The sequence below is a fragment of the Suillus plorans genome (assembly GCF_016647745.1).
Source record: "Suillus plorans strain S12 chromosome Unknown HD556scaffold_77, whole genome shotgun sequence".
Classification (NCBI taxonomy): domain Eukaryota; kingdom Fungi; phylum Basidiomycota; class Agaricomycetes; order Boletales; family Suillaceae; genus Suillus; species Suillus plorans.
Genome location: NW_024537461.1, coordinates 145,182 through 163,606, shown reverse-complemented (window position 1 = coordinate 163,606; position 18,425 = coordinate 145,182). Strand labels below are relative to the sequence as shown.

Genomic DNA, 18,425 nt, shown 5'->3' with positions numbered 1-18,425 from the left:
GGTCCACCATGTGAGACATCTCATAACTATAGGTGAAATCATACTAAGACTTATCAGAGGTCCAGTCCCCAATGGGAGCCGTCTGTGAAGGAGCAGGTTTTATCACATTGGCACAACTCAACGGTCTGGCACCCAATGGGAGCCATCTGATAAGTACAAGGATGATTTTACAGCATATCACATCAGCAAATCATTGAGTTCCTTATTTGCTCCTTATTTGTCCTTATATGCCTTAATTCACATAATAAGGAATATTAAGGCTGTTTTTTCACACTTAAATTAAGGAGAATAAGGAGGTCCCTCGCCTTAAACCAAGGAAATTAAGGCAGTCAAAGTGATGTCAAAAAGTGCACTTTATTTTCTACCATAAAGCTAGTTTGAACTCTCAACCATCCAGCTGACCCAGCTGAGATCACATGATCAATTCTCAAACTGTCAAGCAGCTTTACCAGTAGACTATATTACCTTGTACATATGTAGGCAGCAATTAATATATATACCATATCCATTGGACTTAGAATAAAATACAAGTCTACCATTAGGATTTTAATAAGTGACAATGGTAGACCATGTGAACTTTTTCGAAGAAAATCAAAGTTGTAACCCTTGTCAAGGGTAGTCTATCCATAGTCTCGTGACATTTTTTGGTTCAGATCCTAGTGAGTTATAAGCAAAATACTAGAAAGTGGTGTGTTTAGGAAAGTTCAGGCACACAAATAATCTCCTTAATTCTCCTTAATTCCCCCTAGGCTGACTTGCAGCCACCATGTGCCTTAGAATAAATATAATTAAGTACAAAATCACTCCTTGATAGTCCTTATTCTCCTTAGCCACCTTAGTAAATTTGTCAAGGAAATTAAGGGACAAAAAGGAACTTGATGTTTTGCTGATGCATTAATCACCTACCCCAGAGGTCCAGTCCTCAGTCAGAGCTGTTGGACAAGTACTAGCTCAATAATACTGACACTGTTGTTAGCAGGTCCAGTTCACAATATGAGATGTCTTATAACTTCAGATGTAATCATACTAAGACTCATGAGATGTCCGGTCGCCAATGGAAGCTGTACCAATGGCTCAAGCATATATCCAGTTTAGGTCCAGTTTACAATCTGACATCTGGTAAGGGACAGGTGTAAGCATACTAAAAGGCATAAGAGAGCCGGTCCCCAATGGGAGCCATCTCATAAGTAAGATTACAACCAATAACCAACCAACAAACCAATACCTGACAGGATAAACAGTTTGGTTCTCAATGAGTGCCATGGACAAGGACATACTTATCCACACTACAGGTGAGATCCCCTGTAGGACGGTCCCCAATGGGAGCGGTGGACTGCTGCAAGTGCATCCCATTACATCTATCCCTAAGTCTTACATCGCCCTTGCTCCATGTCTGCTGAGACCACATCCACCAAGTCACCTGCTGTGCTGACAGAGGCCAACTACTCTACCTGGAAAGGTGAGATGAAGGCCTACCTATGTACGAAGGGACTCTGGCTGCTTGTCTCTGGCAAGGAGACTCCCCTCCAGCCTCTCAGGCTGAGGAACAAGCCAAGTGGGACCAGAAGCAGGACAAGGCTGTAGGTGAACTGTTTCTTCACTGCTCTGCAGACCAAAGGCTGCATTTTGAGGATGTTCAGGACGACCCTATTAAGATCTGGACCACCCTAGAGTCTACCCATGTCCAGCAGCTCCCTGCTACTTGTTTCAACGCTTGGAATGACTTCTTCACTATCAGGAAGCGCCCTGATGAGTCCTTGAGCACTCTCATTGCCAGGATTGAGGAGGGCATGGCCAAGATCCAGAGACTGCGCCCTCAGGACTCTAGTAAGCCCTACAGTCGTCTGTCTGACCTTGATGCTGAGCTGGTGTCTATGGCCATGATCCGTGCTCTGGGCGAAAACTATGCCCAATTTGCATCTAGCCTGATCCTTCTCAAGTCCTTGGACCAGAAGGAGCTCAAGGCCGCCTTCCTTGCTGAGGAAACCCAGCACCATCAACGTGCTGATGCTCTTGGAGTGTCCTCTAGCGATTCTGCCCTATTCTCTGCCCCTGGGGCGCCGCCTAGTAGCTGTAAGTGCGGTGCTAATGCTATCTGCGACTTCTGTGAGAAGGCAGGTCATTGCGTGCACAAGTGCTTTGCCATGCAGCGCGCCAGAGAGGTGCACAAGACTAGGCAGGCGCCCAACCAGTCAGGCAAGTCAGGCAAGAGGCCTAGGAACGCTAACAAGGCCTCTGAAGCTACCCAGTGTGGCATAGTGCGCCAGCACACTGTCAGGGCTCGTCCTTAACAGAATGGGGTTGCTGAGCGAGCCAACAGGCTTCTAGCTGAGCGCATCACCACTATGTTGGACGAGTCTGGCCTTACAAAGGCCTTCTGGGGTAAGTGTCTTGCAGCTTTGGTTCATGTATGGAACAGGTGCCCCACTGCTACAGTAGATGATGCCACGCCCTACGAACTGTGGCATGGGCGAAAACCTGATGTCTCCCACCTGAGAGTGTGGGGGTGCACTGCCTATGTGCATGTGCAGAAGGACAAGCGCTCTGCGCTCAAGTCCCATATGGAAAAGTGTGTATTCATTGGTTATCCAGATGGCTATAAGGGCTGGAAGTTCTATAACCCCACCTCCAAGCGCACTGTTATTTCAGAATGTGCCGACTTTGAAGAGAGGCATCTGCTGCTCTCTAAAAGGCCTGCTAGTGTGCTTCTGTCCTCCCCTTCTTTGCCCACTGTCGAGCCTAGGGTGATTCCAGACTCTGGTGATGATGATGATGCTGACTCTGATGAGACACTGATTCAAGGGGGGGCGAGGCATCCACCAGGTCCACCAGTTCCGCCTGCCATCGCTCCAGCGCCCCTGCATTGCCTCTTAAGCATGCAGTCGACCCAGCTGTCCCAGATGTCCAACCTGGCGATAGACCTGGTGTCTTAGGGCCTGATCCAGCGCCTCCTCAGCCTCTTGCACACGCACCAGTTGCGCCAGCCCCAGCGCCAGCTCCTCCTGCGCCTGCCTCTCCAGACGCCGCCCTCCTCGCAAGTGGTGGAAGCTCTCTAATGCGCAGTTAGATGATGAGGTAGATGATGATGTGGAACCATTTGCATTGTCCTTGCTATGGCTCCACCTTCGCTCTGTCGACATCTCTCATGCTTATCTCAATGGAGAGATGGACTGCGAAGTCTACATGGAGCAACCCGAAGGCTTTGCTGAGGGCGATCCTAAGAGGCTCGTGTGTCTTCTGGACAAGTCTATCTATGGCACCAAGCAAGGAGGCAATTGCTGGAACAAGAAGATGAGAGCTGTGCTCGAGTCTCTTGGATTCAGCCAGACGTATTCAGATGCAGCAATCTATGTCTATTCTCGAGGTGAAGACTGCATCATCCTGCCTGTCTTTGTGGACGACATGACCTTTGCATCCAAATCCCTGTCTGCCATTGACCAAATCATTTCTCAGCTCTCCCAACACTTCAAACTTTGCGACCTTGGTCCCACCACTCAGCTTCTTGGTATCAAGATAGACAGAGACCGTCCCAGTCGCACCATATCACTCTCCCAGCGTCAGTACTCACTGGACATCCTCGAACGCTTTGGCATGGCTGATTGCAAGCCTGTCACCACTCCCATGGAGCCCAATCTCCGTCTCTTTCGATCTCAATCGCCTCAAACTGCTGAGGAGGCGTCTGTCATGCGTGGTGTGCCCTATCTTGCTGCTGTTGGCGCTCTGATGTATCTAGCCACCATTATCCAGATAATACTGATATAGGACTGACATCTGAACCTGGTATGTCTCAACAATTCTTCTGTGTGTCCAAGTTTGCAACTTTCATTTGTATTTTAGATCATCTGCCGCTATCCAGAACAGCATCACCTATCTCATTTCAAAGTCGATGATATACAAGTCCGGTATCACCCCAATTTCGCACTCGCATTGACTTTGAAATGGCCAAACTTGCCCATGAAGCTGCACTAACTCATGAGCAGACAGACCGGTTCATCAGACTTATTCATCACAGTAGATGCGAGTTGTTGATGCTTCGGAATTGTAAGCACATGCGAGGCATGTGGGACGCAGCCTTGTTCAAATTGACTCCCATTTGTATCCAATCACTTTGAGTGTAGAATATATCCTTACTTTGAATACCATAGTTTATGATGGAAGAGGTCATTGTGCCCTTCCAAAGCATTGATCAGACCTTTCCATTTTTTCATCGCTCCCTATGGGACTGGGCTGTGGACTTACTTCAGGATCCTGAAGTTGGTCTGCATTTCGTTTTTGATGCCCAACAACTTTCGAAGTTCGATGGCGAGAAATTTGTTCGGTATATTCATGAGCCTTGGACTGCTAATGCCTTCTGGGAATATCAGGTATGTGGTGCTATCATTTGTGTCACAAGTTCAATGTGCATTACAGTATACTAATTGAGTATTATAACAGTCAAAGATACCATCAGATGCTAAACCACTTGTGTTTATCCTCTATGCAGACAAGGCCAAATTATGATCCTTCGGTCATGCAAAGGGTTATCCAGTAGTTGCATGGTGCACTAATCTTCCTGCTGCTGTTCGTAATGGTGAGGGCTTGGGTGGCAGGTGAGTTGTAGGTTGGTTACCCATTGTTAGCTTTTGCTTCACTCGATGATCATGTTATTACTAACTAATACTGGCACTTCGATAGGTAAAAGAAGACAAGAAACCTTCCGGAAAGCCAGCCTTTGTTAATTTCAAAAATGTGGTGTGGCATGCATCATTTTTGAAGCTACTCACTTGTCTCGCACCACTGTCAAAGCTCAGCTCTTCTGTTAAATGTTGGGATGATATTGTCTGCACTTTCTATTCAATCATACTCATACTCTCTGCAGACTATGAAGAACAGTGAGTGATCTAAATGTTACTAGGTAATATCGGAACCTGAAAGTTTGTTCACTATTACAGGGTCGTAATGGCATTGATCCATGGTCTAATGGGAAAGTTTCCTTGCCCTGTCTGCCTCGTTCCTTGTGAGGAGATCAAACACATATCAGTTTCGCACATCTGGAGATGCAAAGGCATTATGTGCTTGGGCCCAAGAGTCTACAACATTGGAAGTAAGAGAGCAGGTATTGAGCTCCGAGAGCCTCCATGATGTCGACGTAAGTCTCCCACCTCAATTTTGTTTCATTTTGTCTATCACTGTCACTGTCAGAGTGCATTTGACATCATGGAGCACACCAATGTCTACTGAGCTCTATCATTTGACAAACTTCATTTTAATGACGAGGGAATGTTTGATCACCTGCGGACGGAATTGCAAAAATGGATCACCAATTCCGGTCGACAAGCTGCAGTGGTAATTGACGCTTTGCAAGTATTTTTTTGTCTGTAATATGGTGCTGTTCACTTATGCGCCGCTACATTTGTGCAAACTTTCTGCCGCTGCGAGAACAAGTCCCAGAAACTTTCTGTCTTGTAAAAAGACTTAGATTAATGATAGGAACATATTGTCAAGAGTGATTTTGCATAGCATTAAATTTGAGCGACATAAATTTTCGGACATGACCCAAATTGGCGGTGACCGGTAAAATCAGTCGAAAAGACATGCTACAGTCTCCGGAACACGTCTATGAGACTTGTACTTCCTTGAGCTGAACTCCTTGACCTGCAACTGTGCTTTTTTCGTCTCCAGACCTGACCGATAAGCATCCATCCACCTGTGCATCCGATGCTCCCATAACCGGATTGTGCTGAGATGTACAGAAGCCATAGCTTTTGGCAAGTTGGTTTTGAGTGTTTCGAAGGTGTAGTCGCAGTTCTCGCGCAGATATCTCTTTACTGCCCCCCAAAAAAACTCGATAAAGTTGAGCTCACAGTGGTACTTTGGCAAGAAGATGCATAAGTGACCAGCGGCCTCGATAACTTCTTGCACGAGTGGTTTCTGCTCCTGAAAATCTGGTTGGAGTTCAAGAATTCGCTTGAAGCAGCATTCTGTTGCCCCATCAGCACACCTGGATTGGCACTTGCCTCGACATCTCCCCTGCAGAAGTCCACGTTCTTTGAGAACGGCCTTGATGCCCTTCGGTTCGTTTGGGTGATCATGGTGATCGGAGGGAAACATCATGGACTGAATAACTTTTTGCCCACCAGCATCAATGAACCAACTGTCTTTCATGTGTGCCTGTTTGCCACCTGGATTTACGTTCATGCGCGAGATCAACAATGCATCCTCTGCATATGCTGAGTGTCCCTGAGAATTGTCAATGAGGAACAATGCCTGGTAACCAGGTCCATGAGCACGTTCGAATGCTGGAATGATTTTGTCACGGAGCTTCCCCCATTTTCAGTTTCATGCATAATATCTGAATGATGACACCCACCTGCTCGACAAACATTTCCCCATTCCAGTATCCGTCATAATTCTTGCCATACTCGATGGTGTGTGCTGCTTCCTCAAGATGTCCAACGGTTGAGCAAATGATACTGCTCTGATGCAATCCTCGACCCACTCCTTTCTTTCTCAGCTTGTGCTCGCCGTTCGGTACCCAGTTCATTGATTGTCCATCATTTGCTTGAGTTGTCATCTCATCGTGTGCACAAAGGACCAGCCGTTTCTCAACGAAATTGGAAGGAGGGATATCAGACTCCTTCTCAACATCTCTGACAATGTATTGAACAAGACGATGTTCATGTTCCTTCATTGCAGGAAGGAAGACATTTTGGCGATAGTCAACGACATCTGGTCGATCGTGGCCATCAAAATATAGTCCTTTCTTGTATGACATGAACCGAAATCCTTCGAGATGGAGCCAGCGGCGGGCTGTGCTCAATGAAACTCCACGCCCAACCTTCATGTGAATGCGAGGAAAGAGCTCAAGCTCAATGTATCTCTTCAGACCCTGGGGCATTTCATTCTGCACAAGCCATTCGAGATATTTCGTTGCTTCAGTAGGGAGAAGTTCATTTTTGATAAATTTCGCCAGCTTCTGAGGGTCCATTGACCATTTGTTTGAGCGCATGAATGTGCAGAGCTCGGATGCAATTGCGGGGTCATCGAGAAGTGACGAAATCTTGGCATGCCGTCCCCATTGTGAGACTGGGAGTGTTCTCATTCGCATCCACTCTCGAGTCCAACCACGGACCTGGTGTCCTCCCCACTTTGCAGCAAACCCATTGGTCTCTGCAGCCATCTCTGAGGCTACCTTGAAACCATGCTCATTCTTCACCACAAGCATCAAGTGAACCTCGATAGTGCATGCACAACGTGCCTGTAAACCATGTGGACCCCCAACAAACACCGTCTTCTTCGACTTCAAATGCTTTGTGATATCTTTGTATGCTTGCTCCAGCTCAGCATGCTTTGCAGCTTGCTTTTGTTTTCGTTGCTCGCGGTAAGGAACATCAAGTTTCTGGCGCTTTCGAGGTAGCGCTGAGGAAATGTGACCAGTGGTGCCATCGCAATTGTCACTATGATCCATGTTGGTGTCGCTACTGTCATTGTCTTCATCACTCGAGAGATCGGAAAGGAAGTACAGTGAGTTTGGAACATATTGTGTGTTTTCGGGGGGCACTGGTGCTATTTTCTTTTGAATTGGCTTTTTTGCGGCACCTTGTTGAGTAAATGCACGCATCATGCTGATTTGTGGATCAGTACTGAATAGCCACGCTGGTAAGCATTCAGATCTGACAGAATTATTCATTCTGCTCACCTTGTCTTTGCATATTCACGAAAATCCTCTTGAGCACGAGCCTCGTGTAATCTGCGCTCCTTTGTGCGCTTCGAGTGTCCATCATATCCTAATCCTCGGCTTCTCTCAGCTTTCTTCCAGGTCTTGCTCGTCTTGGGTCCCACCACCTTCTGATAAGGTGTGGGTTCTGCAAGCAAGGTGAGCTCGTCTCTCAACTGTGCCAAACTGCTCTCGAGCTCTTTGCCCTCCAGCTCAACGACACTCTCTCCACTTTCTGAGTCAGAGTCCCAATCCATCTCAAATTCCGAGTCACTGTCAGGGTCAGGCAACGAGCAGTGAACACCACCAGTAAGCCCGCAATCAAAGTGATTGTCATCATCACCATCTGGCTCCTGCGCAGCCTCGCTGGATATAACTGGAGCAGTAGCAGTATACAGTTGAGTTTGTCGGGCGAGTCTTGCACGAGCCGCTGCCTCTTTATGGTACTTTCGGGCCATTGAATGAAGATTGAAATATAAAACTTTCGTCTGTACATAGTATACTAATGTCTCGCAACTCACAAAACGACGTTGATGCCCGGTATACTAACATCGAAGCTGCGCCTGCCATTTTGGGCAACGGGTTAGGGTTGGAACTTTTTGGCCATCGATTTGGCGGTTGCCCCAAAGTAGCGGCACATAAGTGAACAGCACCATAGGTGGATGATAATTTACATTGCCAGCTTCAAATCATTTCCACGTTGGCGAAACTTGAATCACTTTGACCAGGTGGTATCAATATCCTTTGCTGATGGAATGAAATATGAAGATATATCAAAGGTATGTGTATTCAATTTATCAAGCTTTAGATTGATTATTCATGTCATTTAATAGCTGATTGTTTTTGCTGCTCATAATGTATTTAAGTGTGATCCGGATCCTCAAGTTTATCTCCTGCTTCATTGTATTCGGAGTTACATGGAATTCAACACATATGCATCACTAGAGGTCCACACCAAGGGTACAATCAGGGACGGCCGAAATATGTTGTTAGAGCTTACTGAACTGATGGATGTAAGTTTTGTTGTGTATATCATCAATTGATGCTACTAATTCAGATTTACGAGTCAGATATATATCAAAGATACGGCAGACCTCTCGGAGAAGTCATGGAATTTTCCCAAGATGCATCTTTCCGCTCATCTCTTCAACGACATGGAGGCAAAGGGCGTCACCCGGAACTACAATACGAAGCCGAATGAGAAAATGCACAGTCCGCTGAAGGACGCTTATCAAGATCATACAAACTTCAAGAATTTTGCAGAACAGGTAATGCACTAGTGGCTTCTTAGATACAATGTGAACCGAGGGCTGAGGGACGTATTTTAAAGATTCTCCAATACAACCATGATAGCTTAGTTGCGGAATACATTTGTAGCAAGATGGAGTGCCTCGATGTGCAGAATCTTGGTTCATCAGTCATGCCTGATCCATTGGAGGCTGATTCAGATGGGCTCGAATCAACCGAACCAACTGATATACAGCATTTTAGTATTGGTTCGCAGCAGGCAACCAAATCATTTGCGGATATTAAAGCAGCTAACACAGGTGACACAGCCTTTGATTGATTCCAGATCAAACTAAATGAATTTTTGAATCAAGCATTCACCGCTAACAACATACCATTTCCAAATGGAAGACATATCCAACTTGCTGTGAATGACATGGTGCGTTGAGCATCTGCAGCCCTCAAATGACATTACTAATCCGCAGTTGTGTATTGGCAGAGGATAGTACCAGAGCAAACGAGTTCTTGGTTGTTGATACGACTGACACAGATATATTCTTTTGAATGAAGAAACTTTGTACAGAGGCAGGTTATTAATAGGTTAAATAATAGACTTTGTCTGATTAAAAACAGATACTCGTACTATAAGGATTCGGCCACTGACAGAGGTTCGTCATCACAGTTGGTGCTTCTCATTGGCCTATGACCAGCCTGAACGCGACTTGCAAGATCACCTACCAGTTGAGAGTGTGCATTGGGATCACAATAGGATGCCATACATCTTTGTCTTCATCGCATAGCAGCACTGATTTCGCATTTTTCAGTCCTTACACTGTGTTCCAAGGGAACGGTAACAACACGTTTTGGCACCACTCTAGCAACAGCGGTGGGAGCAGCCAATACAACCCACAATTTGTGCACCTCCAATATTGCCCAGATCATGCACTACAGGACCACACGCCCATCATTCACACTGTAAGGCTTCCAGGGGAATGGTAACAATGTGTTCTGACACCACTCTAGCAACAGCAGCAGCAGCAGCAAATTTAAATGCAGCCCGCAATTCATGCACCCTCCAATGTTGCATGGATCACACACAATACCACATGCCCATTATTAGCACTGTGTCTGAATCAATGTTCCAAGGGAATGGCAACAACATGTTCTAGCACCACTCTAGCAGCTGTAACAGTGGTGGCAGCAGTGAATGCAGCCTACAATCTATGCACCCTCCTGTCAAATCATGCACTGTACCACATGCCCATCTACAATATGTACCGACTTCCTCTTTCCTCCTCACATTCTCCAAGACCTGGCAACTTGCCTCTAGCAGGCCTTCCTCTCGCCGCAGAACATATTTGTAGATGAATTCAATGAAATCATGTTAGACGCGCTGCCAGGAGATTATGGTGAGCATAAGATAGGACTACAAATGAACATATTTATGAACATGCATGACAGAGTCTCACTTCAGTTGAGACAGTCTGAAAGAAGCAGACAAAGCACCTGCAGTCTGCAGATGCACCTGAGCAAATGCCCAACTACCTCGCCATGTTGACTCATCCAAACACGCCACCCCATGGTCTGGATTTCAAAGTCAATACTCTTGATCATCATGTTCGTCACACTAACCTCTGCATCTAGACTTAATATTGACCTTTTTACTCATTTTTCATGATTTAGGGTCTTCACATTGCTGGATATTAATATGGTCCAGACGCCACACTGGTAAACTTCCTCGTGTCTGATTCATATTACTTTCTGATATATTATTACATGTTACCAAGTCCATTATGCACGTAATTTGCCACATGGATTATCTTTCCTTTGTGCCAATTCTGAATCAGACGCTGCTCGGTTGTCAGCACACAGCAAATTTCAACTATAAATTCTCCATCACCAATCGCACTTCATTGTGGCCACCAGTCTTCCAATTTACTGCACGAATCCCTCCTATCATGCCCCAGCAGGCTCCCTGTCAAGTTAACATGTCTGATAGCTCTGACTCATCCGAATGTGAATGGGACTCTGGTCCAGGGTCTGCAGGGGTCTCGTCAATTAGCAATCAGCCATCAGTCTTGAATGGTTGAATGTTGCAACACAAGGACATGGAGGTATCTTTAATTCCTGCAACTATTATGCTATCTCTCCTAATTGTTTTCCTTGAAGATCATTCAGCGCTTACAACTCAAAAACCAAATGCTCAAGAACAATAATCATACTTTAGGCAAGAAGAATAAGACATTATCGGCCAATCAATGGCAATTATCTTCGAGTACCCAAATTCCAGATGAGCTGAAGGCTTTTGACGCTGAACTTGCAACTTTTTCACACAAGTATGGTATCATTGCAGAGATGTTCCCACCCACACACCGCATCCTCAAACTTCCTGTGCCAAATCCTCCATCTGCCATCCTATCTGGGAGTCACTATGCAACCAAGAGCGCAGAAGAACTCTGCCTCATAACAGAGCTGTACTCACTTCTCCCAGATCATCTCCATCACTTTGTACCGACTACTCATTTCCAATCATTGGTACGTGGTCTTAAGTTCAATGTTGTGTGATCTAATTGATTATTGGTATAATATAACACCACAGCTGGGACACCATCTTCAAGGCGGTCGCTCAAGTGAGATTGGCAAGTTGCGAGTGATGGCAGGGCATATTTTTGATCTTGATTCTTCCTACTTCGATACCGGTTTTACAAAGTGAGATACAATTCCCGAAATCCAGAAGCTGCTTGGTCAATCATCTTCGAAGTTTCCTCCTGTCCTTTTTATGAAGCAAGTTATGGACCCAACAATGTCAACAGTGTTTGGTAACTGGGAACCGCTTGCAAAGGTATTTGTTATGGTTGCCCGAATAAACTGTACTTGTACTAATGTGTATAACAGGCAATTAGAATTGTAATGTTTGGCAAAAATTCGCTGGACATTGTTGGGTGGCCATGTGCCAAGTGTAATGCTCGAAAGTGGGGCATGAATCATGCACCCCTGGCCTCCTTGCCTGGGGTTGGGTTGCGGTAAGTTGTCCCCTCTTTGCTATCATCAGTTTTCGGTGTCTAATGATTGTTTAGTTGATATTTATTCTGTCTCTGGACACTTCATTCACTAAAGATGGAGTTGGTGCAAGGTCTTGACTACCATATGCAGCCATGTTCACAGCCTACAAGCAACTATGGGTTACACTTTGGGAAGAGCCCTGTATTATTTCGATCTGTCAGAAAATCAATACACATGTCTGGCAGTCATCAACCTCAAATGTTGCAGCTTCTGAAGCCGAAGCCGAAGATTTCACTTCTGATCTAATGCACTTGGCCATCGCTAATGCTGGCCACAAAGATTCAGATTCTCTGACTATCAATGAAGATCCCACACCTCCCATAACCCCTACTTCACCAACAATTGACACTCTGGCTGTCATTGCGCCACCTGTCCTTCCCACTGTACCAGCTATCACCCCTGCCATGTTGCCTCAGGCCACTGAAACTATCATCAACCCAGTTCCCAGATCCGCTGTTCAACTTCCAGTCTCACTCACAGGCAATACTGTCAATGTGCCCATGGTCACTGTTACCACAGCCACTGATGAATTCCCGCCCATTGTGCCTGCCACTGTAACTGACATACCTGGCAATGGGGAGACCCTGTCACAAGCTGTAGCCTCTGGGTCATTGTCTCCTCAACGGGGTGGAGGCAAAAAGGCTGGGGTACTTGCACTGGTTTCATTGTTGGATAATACAGCAGAGCAGCAACATGGTCGGCCAATAAGAATACGCAAAAAGAAGTAGTAGTAATAGATTTGTTTAGATCAGAATATCATTTGTCAATATTTGGATGGTTACATCATTACAATGAAATTTATTCAGTCTCAAGGATGTCTGAATTGGCTTGAAACTTATGCATGTTTATTCTAACATTATTGAAACAGGCCTTGAGATCTGGATCTCAAAGTACAATGAAATCAGTTTCGACGGTTGCTATTATTGCCCAACTTGGCTGAAATTTTGGTTGAAAGGCTCAATTGTGACCCAGTTGTAACATAATTGTAACATAATTGGAATGTGAGACTCTTTTATTGCAATGTGTTGAGACCTAGGGTTGTCATTGGGTCATTGAAACACATTGCAAGGTCATGAAACCTAAATAGGAAATTTCCGACATAAATCCTCCCAAGAACTCACCACATTACCTCCCATGAAGTAGAAAAATTGGAGACCGTGACTTAAGGACTGGCAAGAAGTCTTTACTGTGTATAATTGTGTTGTCATTATACACAACTTTTATATAAGACCCTTAAGTAACAAGACACCAGGAAGCGAAGTGAGTACATATAAGATAGACGCAAAACACTTTCTGTAAATGTCACATGACATAGTGTGATGAATCGTGACAATAGTACTCTAAGGTCATAGGGAGACTGTGTGGACAATTTAGAGTAAAACTAAGATGGAGGCATTGCAGAGCATCATTGAATTGACAATGCCTCTGTTTTATAATTCTTGTAAATGTTGTATAGAAGTTGACTATGAATGATCTGTGTGTGCCAAGTGTTCAAAGTCCGAAAAGTGTGCCGTGCAGCGTGAACCAAGCCCAGTCTACGGCTTGTATATGCCCGAAGAGATCTTTTCCTTGATAATGCGGACAACCCCGCCGACAATTGCTGGCGGGATCAGGATGTTGCGCTGATTCCAGGGTGTATGTGACACATAACACAAATGCCGCACCTAGCGCTGATCATGATGCCGCTGAACCGCTTACCCGTTCTCCATGTCTTTTTAGATGTCATTGCTCCATCAACCATTGAACAGATTATCCCGTGTTCAGAAGCCACCGTCGTGCTAGATGCGAAGCTTCTGACCCTCAAGTGTTTCCTGATAATGCACAAGTGTCTGTCAGGACTCTCAGACAAAGATTACACCACATTGGTTAATCAGGCAGTGCGATTCTTTGTGCTAGACAACAATCTATGGTGCCATGAACACCACGGTAAACACCAGCTCGTCTTGATGCTACCGAAGCACTATAATATTCTCAAACAAGTGCATGACGACTTAGGTCACAAGGGAGTATATGTGATCTGTGTTTGGCTAATCTTACAATTTTGGTGGCCATTTATGATGGACGACATCAAATGGTATGCGTGCACATGTCACAAATGCCAGATAAGGCAGACGTGCAAGCTTCATATCCCGTCGATGGTACCAACACCCAGCAGCTTGTTCTGCAGAGTGCATATTGACACAATGAAGATGCCCCAGGCAGGAAGTTTTGAGTATCTCATTCAAGTGTGTTGTGGCTAACATCTTATCCAGAATGGTGCCAATGCTGTGCAAAGAGAATACCAGGTCACTAGCGGCTTTCATATATGAGGAGATCCTCTGTTGATGGGGCTCAGTGACCGAGCTAATTACTGACACGCACCTGCCTACAGACTTGCCACTGACATGTTAGCCGAAAAATATGACGTCCATCTGATACATATCTTGCCATATAATTCACAAGCGAATGGCATAGTTGAGCAGCGGCATCGCGACGTCCGTGAAGCTATCATGAAGACATGCGATGGTGACGACCTGTGATGGCATCAGGTCGTTCATTCCATGTTCTGGGCTGAGCGTGTCACCATTCATAAGTCAACGGGTTTATCGCCCTACTTTATGGTGCACAGCATAGAGCCGATATTTCCCTTTGATCTTGCCAAAGCTACATTTCTAGTGCCGATGCCTCCGCATGGTGTATTTACCACCGCTGACCTTATAGCATGGCATGCACACCAATTACAGAAACACATGAAAGATCTTGAAGAGATCTGTGATAAAGTAGTAAAAGCACGCTTCGCATCAGTGTGCAAGATCGAAAAGTGTTTCCGCAATATGGTCCGTGACTATGACCATGCACCCAGCACCTTAGTGTTGGTGCGCAACTCCAAGGTTGAGTATGGGTTCAGCAAGAAGACAAAGCCGTGGTACTTGGGACCTATGATCATAGTGCACCGGCTCATATATCATGGCCAAGTTGTATGGTGCTATATCGCTCTTACACTACGCAGTGTTCCATGTAATCCCATATCATCCATGCAATGGTGAGCGCATTATGGTAACAAGCATCACCAGAAAAGACGACGAAGCACTAGATCGCTAGCCAATGAGGATATTGAAGAACCAGACGAAAACAAACCAGAACATGCGCAAGATGATTAGCACATGCATCTCTTCCCGCATACCACCCGACACTCTACCCGTACATCACTGCTCCCACACCAATAAAATCAAAAACAACAAAAACATCAAATAACAAGAATACCGCAAAAATATACTGCTATAGTGCATACTTTCCGTTCTACCCCTGGTTTCGGCCAGCGATCTTTTCTCTCCTTTTCTCATATAACTGCACATAAGCGCATTGACTGTCCATATTCAACAGACTCTATCATTACCACATCGCAGCCGCAAATAATAAAACAAAGTATATATATATATAACACATATCATCACAGTAGACGCGCATGCATAACTGACCCTCTAGACTTTTCCCCTTCTAATGTGCGCTGCCACGCTGCGCACATTTTTCTATATACTTATGGATTTTATCACTAATCAGCTGCATCATCAGCAACAAAAGCAGGAATAGACATGATAGCCACATGAAGAAGACAAGTCGGGTGCACAACCCACAAATATTTTGTACTCATTTTCTTATTGTTTCTTGCTGCCACACTCAATTACTTACTATCATTTTTAATTATGTCTCTGGCCCAATGAACTTAGCAGAATTGGACATGGGATATGGAATGGAATTGGATCGGGACGGAACACGACAAGACTATCATATGAAGTGCACCAGGCACTGGAGACACCGGAGACACTATAGTACAGGGCGCTTTTTGCGCCGACAAGCGATTCTAATCTAAGAGTATTCTAAAAATCCCATCTACTCATCCAGGATCTCTCCAAGCTCTTTCTTCCAAGTTCCCCAGTCGCACACAAAAGTGTAGAGTTGGTTGCTCATATGGAGCAACTCGGACTCCTGCGTGCAGGAGTGTTGGCAAATGTCAGCTAACGCAACACGGTACCTATTGTTGTGAGCATGGAGCTCAGCATTCTCAGCGCAAAGCCACACAGTCTCTGTGTGCGCCTCCTCTAACTCAGGGTTAGCATCCAGGTGAGAAAGCTTTGCTGCAGGAGCAGCATCAGAGGTGAGCAGATGCTTCGGCCACTGCATGAAGATCTCCTTGGCAGGAGCAGCCATGGGTTCATTGACCGGAATCTCACCCACAACCTCTACCTCCGACTCACCGGTGTCGGGTGCAGTCGTTTGCGTGGAGGAAGGCACCTTGTGCTTGGGCGCAGAAGGTGTGCGTCCCTTTTTCTTCTCTGCAACTATTGAACAAGTATTAGAACAAGGCGGAAATGAAAGGAACATATCACAGACTTACTGAATGAGCATGCCTTTCATGCCTTGATGCAGCCTTCGCATCACCCACCTGATTGGACAATGATGCACTTGGCGTCCGATGTAGCACAGCACTCATACTTTTCAGCAGGACAAGTAACTGAGGTGGTGGTCATACGTCCACCCAAATGCTAAAGAAACGAGTCAGCACAACCAGAAAGGTTAAGAAAAGGAAAAGTAAACTCACCGGTCACCCCATATCCGCCACTGACTTCTCTATCGCCTTCTCCATTGCCTCCTTAGTTGGGGCGGTCTCCTTCACTTTCCCATTCTCAGTGCACGCAGTCACCGCAGATGCTTCCACTTTCTCCTTCTAGGACTTCACCACCCTCATCAGCGTCCTCGTGGCAATTTTGCCCTCAGCCAACATGACAGTGTCCACATTGTTAAGGGACACATGCAGCGAAGCTGCATGTGCCAGCTCAAAAACAGCAGTCATATTGGCCTGAAAACAAAGTGTTAACGAAAGTAAGCAAGAAAAACTAGATGTGCCACTCACCATTGTGATGTTCCAGTTGCGGAGCCAGGATTCTTGCTCCTCCAAGAGTTCTGGCTTGGAGGGAGGCACCGTCTCAACACAGACGTGCATAGTATTGAGCATGGTTGCCCATGTGCATTCGATCCGGTCAGACTTGGATTCCTCAGGCTCCTTCGGAGCCACATCATGGAAAGTGGTGTTATCGACGGATGTGTTGCCACCCTTTAGCGGGCACTCCTCAGGTTTGGGAGAGGGAGAGGGCGACACAGTGAGCATGAATGGGTTAAAGATAACTGATGACATGGTAGCAGGTGATGAAGAGATAATCACGATAAAGTGCGATGAGAAGTTAGGAAGAAGAAGAGAAGTGTGACACACGACATGTTTTAATACATCAAAATTCACCACAGTTCCCACAGTTGACGCTCCACATACCTGCGGTCCACTATTGTGCTCCACATACAGCTTGAAACACGCACAGTCACATGACTTATCTCATGGAAATTTTGCTAAGTCCCTCCGCTCTATAGAGGCTGACTGGGGACAGTCAGAATTTAAAGTTTGTATGTAATGTAGGACTTGGAGTCCTTGTAGTCTTGTAGAGGCTATTTTTGCAGTGCGTGCTATCACTAAACAGGGTGCACATCTTTTCCATCGTCGGCCGATGGCCACAGCTCGTGCATGCGCATCTACTTTTCTTCAGCTCCATTGTGCATCATTCCTCTGTCCTATCCATATCCTCTACTTGTCCATTGGTGCATACCTTATCTCATTTATGTTAGACTGACATATCTCCGAAGCTATATTGCTTATGTTCACGGTACTTGCGTTATGGACCCTTGTTACATATTACCGCTACCTACTTGGCTCCGAAGAGCGCTTAATGCACTATCATATATACTTAGTACTTATGACTTTTCATGTATCTTCTGTTCTCCCATCGAAATTATCATCTGTTTGCATGCAACACTCTGACTGAAAATCTAAACCTTCAGCCTACTACTGCGCACGCTTCGCTAACAGCAGTGCTGACCTTCGCACTTTGTCTATCGCACCTATCATTAAAACTCTCCTCCCATTTCACTGTCACATTGCATCGCCTCCACGTTCTGCTAAAGCCTTCTCATAAATTCTTCGGCTCTTCCTCGTGCTCCCTCTATTCTCAGTTACCCTTACTAGTTTCAAAGTTTCCCCTCACATTTTACTTAGAGGAATTGTTCTCAGTAGCAATCCCCTTCAGCCGAATCTATACTTACGTCCAGAGGTCTATTTGAGTTTTACCCCACTTCACCCTTTCTTCCCCTTTTACCCCTTCTCATGAATGTCATAGTTACATATCATATGAACCAGATCCCAGCACATCTCCCAGTCTCAATCTTCCATCAACTTGAATAGAGACTTTATTCATAGTACAAAATCCAATTAACATGAGAATCTTGAGTCCTGGAGCCTGAGAGAAGTTTTCATACATATTAGAGCTGGCTTCAAATAGCTTAAGCCATTTTAAGTCAATGTTCATACATTCTCAGTTCATAGCTAGTTTGCACAGCTGACTAATACTTTGAATCA

The 18,425-nt window shown here is 45.4% G+C and overlaps 7 protein-coding genes across 7 annotated transcripts; 5 read left to right on the top strand and 2 right to left on the bottom strand.

Moving 5' to 3' along the window:
• Nucleotides 1–1,478: 1,478 nt before the first annotated feature.
• Nucleotides 1,479–2,291, top strand: HD556DRAFT_1434386 (uncharacterized protein; the record flags this gene model as incomplete). The annotated part of the gene is made up of 1 exon (XM_041305318.1): nucleotides 1,479–2,291. One exon carries the CDS (start codon nucleotides 1,479–1,481, stop codon nucleotides 2,289–2,291), a length of 813 nt encoding a protein of 270 aa, XP_041154939.1.
• A 1,860-nt stretch (nucleotides 2,292–4,151) lies between these two features.
• Nucleotides 4,152–4,500, top strand: HD556DRAFT_1448617 (uncharacterized protein; the record flags this gene model as incomplete). The annotated part of the gene is made up of 2 exons (XM_041307459.1): nucleotides 4,152–4,364; nucleotides 4,435–4,500. The coding sequence occupies 2 exons, from the start codon at nucleotides 4,152–4,154 to the stop codon at nucleotides 4,498–4,500; spliced, it is 279 nt and encodes a 92-aa protein (XP_041154938.1).
• Nucleotides 4,501–5,559: 1,059 nt separating this feature from the next.
• Nucleotides 5,560–7,600, bottom strand: HD556DRAFT_1246599 (uncharacterized protein; the record flags this gene model as incomplete). Its single annotated transcript, XM_041298623.1, has 4 exons — nucleotides 5,560–5,802; nucleotides 6,037–6,300; nucleotides 6,350–6,553; nucleotides 6,806–7,600. 4 exons carry the CDS (start codon nucleotides 7,598–7,600, stop codon nucleotides 5,560–5,562), a joined length of 1,506 nt encoding a protein of 501 aa, XP_041154937.1.
• A 601-nt stretch (nucleotides 7,601–8,201) lies between these two features.
• On the top strand, nucleotides 8,202–9,263 carry HD556DRAFT_1448615 (uncharacterized protein; the record flags this gene model as incomplete). The annotated part of the gene is made up of 5 exons (XM_041307458.1): nucleotides 8,202–8,338; nucleotides 8,379–8,475; nucleotides 8,530–8,709; nucleotides 8,767–8,964; nucleotides 9,027–9,263. The coding sequence occupies 5 exons, from the start codon at nucleotides 8,202–8,204 to the stop codon at nucleotides 9,261–9,263; spliced, it is 849 nt and encodes a 282-aa protein (XP_041154936.1).
• Nucleotides 9,264–11,122: 1,859 nt separating this feature from the next.
• Nucleotides 11,123–11,636, top strand: HD556DRAFT_1312640 (uncharacterized protein; the record flags this gene model as incomplete). The annotated part of the gene is made up of 2 exons (XM_041300681.1): nucleotides 11,123–11,458; nucleotides 11,523–11,636. The coding sequence occupies 2 exons, from the start codon at nucleotides 11,123–11,125 to the stop codon at nucleotides 11,634–11,636; spliced, it is 450 nt and encodes a 149-aa protein (XP_041154935.1).
• A 273-nt stretch (nucleotides 11,637–11,909) lies between these two features.
• Nucleotides 11,910–12,714, top strand: HD556DRAFT_1312639 (uncharacterized protein; the record flags this gene model as incomplete). Its single annotated transcript, XM_041300680.1, has 2 exons — nucleotides 11,910–11,946; nucleotides 12,089–12,714. 2 exons carry the CDS (start codon nucleotides 11,910–11,912, stop codon nucleotides 12,712–12,714), a joined length of 663 nt encoding a protein of 220 aa, XP_041154934.1.
• A 3,142-nt stretch (nucleotides 12,715–15,856) lies between these two features.
• Nucleotides 15,857–17,159, bottom strand: HD556DRAFT_1448612 (uncharacterized protein; the record flags this gene model as incomplete). Its single annotated transcript, XM_041307457.1, has 5 exons — nucleotides 15,857–16,305; nucleotides 16,358–16,428; nucleotides 16,591–16,691; nucleotides 16,752–16,823; nucleotides 16,878–17,159. 5 exons carry the CDS (start codon nucleotides 17,157–17,159, stop codon nucleotides 15,857–15,859), a joined length of 975 nt encoding a protein of 324 aa, XP_041154933.1.
• Between the last annotated feature and the right edge of the window lie 1,266 nt (nucleotides 17,160–18,425).